Genomic DNA, 11,173 nt, shown 5'->3' with positions numbered 1-11,173 from the left:
GAATAGAAAATGTAATAACATGTGTTTTGCATGTTTTCCGAGGATTAGGGTTAAAGATTCAAGGGGGTGACACTAGAAAATTATGTTGTTTGTATCAAACACATTGTCCTGATTAAAGGGGAATGGTTTCTTTATGTCCATGCAACTTTGTCTGGTCAAATGTCTTAGGAGTAATATATAGTTAGCTACTTAGGTTGTATGGGCCATGTTGTAGTGGATAGTGTATAATGAATTAATTTCTTTTTGTTTCACTAAATTGTGGGAAAATTGCACTTTAGCCCTAAAAATAATGTGTTTTTACATATTCCCTCCACAAAATACAGAAAAAAACGACTCACCCATTAGAAGGTTTTAATTGGTTGCACGTTAACTCTGATATTTATTTTTTTACACTCACGCATCCAACACACACCTAACGTTCGAATAGAGACATTTCATAGGGGATTCTTGTGTCTGAACTGTTGATATGTCCCCTTAGGACTCAACTCTAACACAATTTTCAGGTTAATTATTTTATCGGAATCAAAGCTCATAACCTCTATATGTTGTGTTTAAGAGTCGAAAATGAAAAACGTATGACGTGCCAAAAGAAATATGGAGGTCATTTACTATGATTTTCATGAGATTTTTTGCCTGACAATCACGTAGGAATTTTAGAGGGTGAAGTATCTTTTTCTTTTTCCCCTCATATTTTTTGAAAAAAAATCTGTAAAATTGCATTCTTTGAGGGGTTGAAATGCAATTTTCCCTAAAAATACTTGAAGGGGATGATAATTTTTCACCACCCACGTCCTTTCCATGCAATGATATGGGATGAACAGGTGCAGTTGCCAAGAATTTGACACGGATAAATAGTGTGAGTGTGATGTTGGGCATCGAAACTTTCGGTGGTCGGTAAAAGACGGTGTATGTTTTTGGGGAAAGGTGCGGAGTAGAGAAGCCATCCCCCCACGAACCTTGGGCAGGGTGGTCGGCCGAAATGAAAAGTGGGTCCCACCAGTGATGCACAAGGTACAAACACGTGGAATTTGGGAGGCTCCATAAAGCTACGGTCATGAGATCTTAGATTAAGCGGCCTTTTGACTATGTTTTTAAAAATATCAAAATATCTTATAAGATATTTGAAATTTTATAAATTTAAAAAATATATTTAATAATTTTTTTTAAGAGTTTATAAGGTATTAAAATAAAATATTTTAAATTTTACAAATTCTTTAAAAAAAATTAATATTTCTAATTTTTTTCAAAATTTTTTTTAAGTTCTATAAGATTAATATGTAATTTGACAAAAATATCCTTAGACGCACGACCATATTTTCTTTCTCTCTCTCTTTAGGATATTAAAGAACTTTGTTTTTTTTTGTATTAGAAAAAGAGAAAATATTTTATTACTTAATAATAAAAATATTATAATAATTAACATTAAAAAATTGCTGTTCAAATTATATTTATTGAAAAAAATATATATTTAAGATATTATAAATTTCACAATTAGAAATAGTCATTAATAAAGAAAATATCAATTATATATATGTTAATATTCGACTAGCAAACATTTTAAGTAATAATTAATTTTTTTTGTAAAAAAGAATTATCCATTAAATTTTTATTTGGAGTTAAATTAATGTGAACTTTTTAAATACTTTTTTATTAAAAAAATAATAATAATAATTAAACTTTCTATAATTATAACTTTATACTATTTATTAAGGCTTGGGGCTTTAGAATAACCACTCTTGATAGACAAAATGCGAGTTAATTAAAAATACTCTTCTATATATTTATTTCATTTTACAAATAATAATCTCTTTGATTAATTTGATTTTTTTCTTCTAATGTATATTTAAATTAATTTATTTTATCAGTTTTAATCAATCATCAATTTTATATTTTGTTTATTTTATTTAATTAAATAAATATAGTAAAAATTTAAATTTTACACACACATTAAGTGTATTTCAATTTTTAGTATATATAATTTAAGGTGAGTCGTATAGGGGTTTTAGATTTTTGACGCAAACTCAACCTAATTAAATTACTCGTATACTATTTAAATTTAATGTGTGTGTATATATATTTTACATTATATATATCTATAATTATGTTTATATTACATTTACACTCACATATAAATTATAAATGTAATGGTTTCTTAATTAAAATAATACTATTAAACTTAATAAAATATAATTTAATTTTAATATATGTATGTAATAATTTGTTTGTAGTTTAATTTATATATAATTAATTCTTCTATTAAAAAAACTTCTTACTAAAATTATATTTGAAAATTACTTTCTTATATTAATTCTCAAAACAATAAAATATTTCCAACCCTCCAAAACCGAGTCCAAGTCCGACTCTCCAACCTACATCCATTGGTTCATGTGAGATTTGATATAATTATAATATTTTTTTATAATTTAAAAAATTATTAATATTATTTTGATATTTGAAAAATTATCAATATTTTTGAGTTTAACGGTCGTTCAACAACTAACTCAATCCGTTAGAGTATATTAAGTTTCTATCTATTTTATGGTGAAATAACCACAAAATAACTTTGCTTATTTTTACAATATTTGAGATTTTTTCGTCCATCTTATCTGATTTTATTTACAATCATTCAATTATTCTCTAAAAAGAAAAGGGAATTGATTGCGGCCAAGGCAAGAGCGCGCTTGGGCCGACGACTAAAGCGGCTTGCTAGGGATGTTGTCACTGCTCGAGCAGGAATCCAACATGCCCACATACGCCAATCATCACTACGCGCCCATTACGTACGCAATGTCCAAGTACATTTTAAGGTTTCCGTTCAATAATTAATACTCACCAAACATTACGTGTATTTGTAATTTTTTAAATAATAAAAAAATATTTATAATTATATTAAATTTAAAAAGAGCTCTACGTAATTTGTCAAAAAAGAAAATCATAAAAATATACAATTTTGCAATATATTTACATTTTTATTAAAAGTGGAGAAATACAAAGCTCCTTTCTTGAAGCCCAAAATACAACTCAAAAGCAAAAGGCACACCAAATAAAACACACATTTTCAAGAGAGAGAGAGAGAGAGAGAGAGAGAGAGAGAGAGAGAGAGAGAGAGAGAGAGAGAGAGAGAGAGAGCAGCAGTTGTGTTTTAAGCGTAATCGGAAGAAGCGGGGAGTGGGGAATGGGCGGCAATGAAGACATCACCATAAACAAGACCCGCTAACCCACCACCAATAAGTGGGCCGACCCAATAGATCCAGTTCTGGGAGAAGTCTCCGCTTGCAACAGCCGGGCCAAATGACCGGGCCGGGTTCATGGATCCACCGCTAAATGGGCCGGCCGCCAAGATGTTGGCCCCCACAATGAACCCAATTGCAATCGGCGCAATCACCCCAAGTGAGCCCTTTTTGGGGTCTGCGGCTGTGGCGTACACTGTGTACACCAGTCCGAAGGTTATGATAATTTCCATTACTACCCCTTCAATTGCACTCATTCCAGATGCTACTCCATGTGTGGGGACAGCCTGTAATCAAGGCAATTAATTTATTAGGAAGGGTAATTTGGGAATTATACACCTCAATTGTAAATCACGATATTTTTGACGTATTTAGTCCTAAGCTGGCCGTTAACCAGATTTGACCGGAAAAATACAACGTGCTTTCCACACGTGGTTGAAAAGGGAAAAAATATAGAATTAAATATATTATCTGTATTTCATTACAGAACTAATTTTGTCCACTGCGTAGTTACGGAACTAAATTTGTTTAACTTCAATTTATTTAATATATAATGATTTTAATTTTTTATACTCTACGAAGAGAAAAGGACAAGATCAGCGACCGAAAAAATAAAATAATAATTTTAATATTGTCATATATATATATATATTAAGTAACGGTATTTTTTACTTTAGGACAGCGATGAAATTGATATTTCAATAGTGAATTATATTGTAAAAGTTGCTATTAGTGACAAAAAAGTCGTGATTGAAAATAATTAGTGTGGCATGTATAGAGTGCAAGTGCGACTCTATGAAAACAAATTGTTGTAATTTTGTACAGAATTTTTATTATTAATAATTTTATTATGATAAAATTAAAATTATTTTATCACTTAACGCATATTTTTAATAATGATTTTAAGTTATTATTTCGATATTTTATAGTAAATATTATTTTATTGCTTTTGGTGTTGCACTTTTAAGAATTTGGTGCATCACCAAACAAAATAAAATAATATATAACTCAATGTTTAATATGATTCCTTTCATTTTATGCTAATGCTCTCAAATGAGTGGACGTGATGAAATTAATTTTATTGACTATTATCAATTATTTTTGACAGATATTCATAAACTATTAAAAAATTACATTTAACATACAAAATTGATGTGGTTCGAAAAATTCTTTCCATTGTTCAAATATTCTTTTGATAGAATAGTTACATTATTTGTAGAATAATTTTAATTTACAAATTTATTCTTAATAAGATAAAAAATTATATCCACGACAAAATTCATTCACTTTAAAACGATGACTCAATAATTGTGAAAAAATTTGATACTAAATTAGCACCTAATAAATTAGCAAGTAAAATTTTGGTTGTTAATATATATATATATATATATATAGAGAGAGAGAGAGAGAGAGAGACGTACCAAGCCACCGGTGACGAATTGGAGGAGGAGAGAAGCGACGATGGAGCCAAGACACTGAGCAATCCAATAGAAGAGGCCGGTGAGGATGGTGATGTTGCCGCCCACGGCCAGTCCGAAGGTCACGGCGGGGTTCAAATGGCCGCCGGAGATGTTGGCCGCCATTGACACCCCCACGAACAGCGCGAACGCATGGGCCACCGCCACCGCCACCAGGCCCGGTGGATCGAGAGCCGCATCGGAGGTCAGCTTGTCTGCATTATCAAACACCACGTACGTGATCAAAATTAGAGGGGACGAACTAAATATCATAGTTGACAAAATATGAATATATTAATATTAGTATTATCTAATAATATATATTTGTATTCTTATTTAATTTTCTTTTTATTTTTTACAAATTATCATCTTCTTTAATTACTTAATTCTATTAATAATTTTTCATTTACCATATCTAAAGTTAATATTTCTTTAATGAGATTAGTTAGATGATTTTATAATTTAAGACAATTGATTTTGAAATAAGTGAATTCATTCTTATAATTAACAAATAAATTAAAAAAATAATTAATGAGTATAATGGATAATTAAATAAATATAATTACAATGAGATTAAAAATTACAGATTGTAACTTTTATTAATTAAAATGTGGTTTGTGTGAAACTTAATTCCAAAGTAATTATTGGAAAGGGACAAACATACGCCTCCGTATGCATTTTTTAATTAATGTATTAGTCTAAATATATATATATATACACATATATATATAATAGTAATAGTTGGTATATTATATATATATATTTAAAGGAGTAATTTGTATGATATTTATAATATTATTAGAACCCTTCTAGGTCCAAATATATATATACAAACATTTCATATTATGTGTAAAAATTATAAATACACTCTTCGATATTGTAGCCGTAATTACAAATAACCCCCTATTCAATAGCAAAAAAATAACCAGAATCCACCCCCCCCCCAAAAAAAAAGTGTAATTATAATTTCACGAATTGCAGGAATCCTTGTGTCAAGTAGTGAAATCTTAGGGATCGCAAATGTAAATTACTCCAATATTTATATTGGGATATATAGTTACATTTATATCTCATGACCTATAATTTATTTGCACAAGACTATTCCTATTCTTTGAAAATATACACATACACCCACGAACAATATAAACCACTCTTATTTTTAAAAAAAAATTACACATACACCCATAAAAAAATGTCTACATCGTCCACACACAAATTACCCTTAATTTCTACACATAATACAAGAATAGTTTGTGTAAGATCATAAATAAATTATCCCATTTATACAGCGTTTAGCAATTTACCTTTATGTGATATTGCAAATAAGCAAATTACCCCTCTATGAAAAAATAATAGCAATTTATCGTCATGTATTTTTAATGAGGTAAATTGTTTCATTTTGAAAAACATAAGAGACAAATTACTGCATCTTTAAAAATACAGAAAAATAAATAATTATTATTTTTTTTAAAAAGATAATTTATTTATTTACAACATCATAACGGGACACTGGACAGAGTACTATAATGAAAGAAGTAATCAAGGCTTACTGTAAGCAATGGCAGAGCCAACGCCGGCGAAAACAAAAAGAAGGGTGGCAATGAACTCAGCCACGTACGCCTTTACGGACGCTGCGCTAAAAGAGTCGCCAATGCTTCCGAAAGCTATCTTCACCATTTTCAGGGCTGAAAATTAAACAATTTTATCAAAAAATGCCTTTGAAATTCTTCTTAAATATTGTTGAGTATTTAGGGTTCCATGGAGCAATGGGTTATATATATAGTGCAAAAATTAGTGCAAGTTGCAATTATGTTTTTCCGACTTTGGCCCTACTTAGAGTGGGTTTAAGCCACTCATTGGCGCCGACCCACCGTCCTTACTACATATTATAATCGACATTTAATTATATTTATCAACATGCACTAATTAAGTTAATTGATCTCATACATAAATAATAAATTGAACCTATGGCGGTAGGTTCAGGTGTAAAATTAATTTATTGGATTTTAGTTTGGGACGAGTTTTGATTTTATGGACTTGATTGAAATGCGCCCGCAATAATATTTGTAAATTAATTAGTTTATTTCAATTTAATATATATATATATTTTAAAAGTAAATTATAGTTTTAATATATTATTATTTTGTGAAATATTTGAGAATAATAACGTTATTTTTAAAAAATATAATAATTTATTGAAGGAAGAAGAAAATTGAATTTGCACTAGAAAAAAATTACTATTAGCAATAATATTAGTGGCTGTGACTAATAATTATGGTAAAGACTATTATTAACTACAATTAAATAAAATCGATGCAAAAAACTAGCTTTTCCACTATGCAAAAATTATTTGTCATGGCTAAAAGCCAGTCATGATAAATATTTTAACCCTTCTCACAAAAATCATGGCCAACAACTGTTGTGTGGCCCAGGTTTTGATCTGATGCAATACCAAATCCTCCCTGCTGTCATTCCTAAATCTAATTATGATGAGGTCAATTTGGGTGAACCTATACTTAATTAATTGAAAATTTTGCCATATATTTAATCTTGTGATGGTTTCTAATAATTAATTAATTAATTGAAGTATTAATTATACCACTTGCACTTTTTCTTTATCATAATTAATTGCTGAAGTATTAGTGCAATAATTATGTAAAATATTTGGTGCTGATGACATTATAATTAACCACCAACTTCATCATCATTAATGATTAATATTAAATTAATAAATCAATGAATGAGTATTGTTGCTTGCATGCCAACTCCAATATGATGGGCATGTAATTGGACGATTATTTACCAGATAAAATAAGATGGTCGGTCCAAGATTAGTTACAATATTGAGCTAATGATTATCAAGTTTTTGGAAGAAAGTGATTTTTTTTTAATTTTTTTAAAGTTAAGTGATGGACTATTATTTTTTAAGTAATCGACTATAATTATTAATATCAAATATTTATATCTAATAACTGCCGACAACTATAATAATCATATACTAATTATCAATATTAGATACTTATATCTAATCAACAACTACTATTGAAGTTGAATAAACATTCCATATGCTGGTGGAGTTCGATCCCATGACCTTATAATCATAGAGCCTCAACTTGCGATTTCATGCTTGGGGTATCAACTCGATTTTAGAATCTTTTCTGTTTTCAAAGAGAATTGCAATTTTAGTCATGTAATTTAGGGGTGGTATTTTTGGCTCTATATGAATTAATTTTTTCAATTAATTGGGATTTCAATGAAAAATGATTAAAATTACCTTTTAAAATTACATGGCTAATTAATTACGAAAATTAATTTAAGGAGGATAACAAATATCACCTCTAAATTATACTACTACAATTGTAATTTTTCTTGAAAATCGAAAAGATTCTAAAATTGAGTTGATGCCCCAAGCATGAAATTGAATTTTCACTTTCTCCATTTTTTTCTGAAATTATTAATTATAGTTGGTATTAAATTAGATTTTTTCAAAATTAAATTGCCATGGATTAATTTAAAAATAGTTTTCAATAATATGTATATATATATAGATATATATGTAGCACCCCCTTCGCTACAAGATCTATATCTACCCTAAACGTCATACTTATAGTATTCCCTGTGTCCATATATATAAATCTGCACATAATCATCTAATCAATTTGCATACGTAATCCTAACACGTCATAATAGGTATTATCAACCCACAACATTATATATAAATATACATATCACACACCACAAAGTGATTCGTCACAAGTAATCCGTACGCTTATATTCTCTCTGTACAGATAAAATGTGATTGTACTCTAACTGACAAAGAGGAGAAAACTGCATACTGGCCCGACCTACCTGAGTATAGCGCATAGACCTACTCTTCAACAGTCAGACACCTCAAAGTCTATTTCTGAATGAAAATGTCAGCAGAGAGATGAGCTTGCCACTCAGTAAGCAAATAAACCAGCCCTATCTATATATGTATACTACATATAACCTCAAACAAGATAAATAGGCAAGATGCATAGAATATATAGTCAATTTGCTTCCACATAATCATCTTTATTACACCACATAGCTGTCTCGCAATAAGATAATCAAATTAAACTTCCCTTTTCCTAGTTTGCTTACCAAAAGGTGATATTGTGTTTTTCCCGTCAACTCAATCTCACTGTTATATAAGTTCAAGTGAATCCCCTTGACAGTCGGCTCATCAATCTAATTTCGCATCATAGCTCTTTCAATTCACATCATAGCTCTTTTATTTCGCATCATAGCTCTTTTATATCGCAACATCGCTCTTTTAATATCACATCTTTCTCATATCGCATCAAAGCTCTTTTCATTTCATTTCGCCTTATAGGCTTTTCAACACATCAAGGGGTATTCACGCCACAATTATATTTAATTTCCATCACTCCCTTATTTTCACATATCACCATTCTTGTAAACAACTAGTAACGTAAAACAATATATCCATATATTCTAATTTTCAGACATCCACAACACATCAAACAACAAACATAATATTTCAACGTATTTCCCCATTCCACGTACACAATAACGTCAATCAAATCAAATCATCCATCACTCATATACTTTCAGATAAATCAATGTCAGTATGAACTACAAATTTATATAACAGTAAAGCCACAAATAAAGGAGACATATATAGATAATACTAATTATTTACTTACCTCGATCTTACAACGCCTTTATCTATTCAATAGGTAGTGGTTCGGTCTTTTCACTTTACCCCGTATCCTATAATGAGTTATACCACATCAGTTAATATATTGAGAATATCATAAATTCTTTTAAATACAATATTAAATATTATTCGTACAATTTCTAATAATTCTTTAATATTCCACTTCTATTGAAGTACAAAACTTCGTTTTTCCTCTTTATTAATATACCATTTATTAAATATTACTTTCGAAATATTTTTATGAATTTTCTATCAATTTCTCGCTATTATATACTTTAATTACATACAATACGTAGAATTACGTATTTGGTTGACAATTCCGATGGAATTGTATAAATTAGCTATAGTAATATTCAAATTTAATAAATTTAATAATCTAACTAACCAACGATATCATTTTTATATCCGTTTGAAATAGCCAAATTCATAAATTATTCCGATTAAATAGTACATCACTTTATATAAACAACATTTAATAAACGAACTAATTAAATAATATAATTATATAAATTAATAAAAATTAAAATAAAAACTTACCTCCGTTGCGAATCGTTGAACAGACAAGGAAATTGCATATTTGATAAATATCAAATTGTGATAATTTGACTCACACACACACACATATATATATATATATATATGTAGGGGGTGGGGCGATGGGTGATGGCCCACCCCCAATCTTATTTCTTTCCTTCTCTTTTTTTGTTTCTTTTCTCTTTCTTCTATATATATATGTATGTATATATATTATTTACTAATATATATATCATTTACACACAGATATATATATATAATATTATTATTTTATTTATTTAATTAGACTTTTTTCAAAATACCCATCACGTCCCTCTTAATTTCTTAATTAATATAATTTGCTCTCAAATATTATAACAAGCTCCAATTTAATCCGTTCAAACTTTATTATATTCCAATTATATAACATAATTTATTTACTAATTAACTAAGTTTCATAAAAACTTACCAATTAATCCCCCAATTATGTATTATAATCTTTGAGGGGTCACAATATATGCATCGGATGTATGTTTTTTTGATATCCATTATTAAATGTGGTATAAATTTATATTTTCTGCATGTAAATAATGTTTTGTTCATGATATTGGATATTATGATTTATACGCGGGATATATATTTGGCATGTTTAATATTTGGTATTATATGTGCTTCATTGTTTATTTGATAAATAAGTTGGGATGATCAGAAAGCTCATTACACATGTATCGTTAGTTTATTTAATTTCTATTCCTGATGCCTGCATGCCTCTTTATTTCAAAGTCTCATTTTGATTTAAACCTTGGAATAAGAAGGCTTTATTTCTTCTCCATACATTTTCTCCACAACTAATGATTGGTTCTATTTCAATTATAGGAGAGTAGTCTAAATGTGGGGGTTTATTTGTTTTAATAAATGTAAAGAAAGCTCCTACCACGGTGTTGCGGGCCGCCCGTTCACTAGACCCCCGTGACGCGCACTTCGGCCACTCAACCGTTTTACATGGCCGGCCACTCAGCCTTCATCGACAGACGACAGACACCAACTAGTCTTAGAGTCCTAGGTGTAGGCCTTTTATTGCTTTGTTACTGCTTTGTTATTTGCTTTCTGTTGTTTAGATTGCTCAAGGGGACATTACGCCTCTTGAGTTGCAAATTTCAGCTTTTCTAGTGTCTAGTGTAGACGATAGGATTTATTTTTTTAAATCTATTATAGGGGGGAATGAGTTCAAAAAGCTTGGTTTAGTGATGTGTTAGAGTCCCCCTCAA

At 29.3% G+C, this 11,173-nt stretch overlaps 1 protein-coding gene across 1 annotated transcript; it reads right to left on the bottom strand.

Moving 5' to 3' along the window:
* Positions 1-2,941: 2,941 nt before the first annotated feature.
* Positions 2,942-6,436, bottom strand: TIP2;2 (tonoplast intrinsic protein 2;2). Its single transcript, XM_088881954.1, has 3 exons — positions 6,238-6,436; positions 4,652-4,902; positions 2,942-3,517 (listed from the first exon to the last, which is right to left on the bottom strand). Exons 1-3 carry the CDS (start codon positions 6,362-6,364, stop codon positions 3,143-3,145), a joined length of 753 nt encoding a protein of 250 aa, XP_088738080.1. The 5' UTR covers positions 6,365-6,436; the 3' UTR covers positions 2,942-3,142.
* Between the last annotated feature and the right edge of the window lie 4,737 nt (positions 6,437-11,173).

The sequence above is a fragment of the Sesamum indicum genome, linkage group LG6 (assembly GCF_026168435.1).
Source record: "Sesamum indicum cultivar Baizhima isolate 11 linkage group LG6, ASM2616843v1, whole genome shotgun sequence".
Classification (NCBI taxonomy): Eukaryota; Viridiplantae; Streptophyta; class Magnoliopsida; order Lamiales; family Pedaliaceae; genus Sesamum; species Sesamum indicum.
Note: the sequence above shows the minus strand (reverse complement) of the source record. Positions and strands in the feature narration are given on the sequence as shown.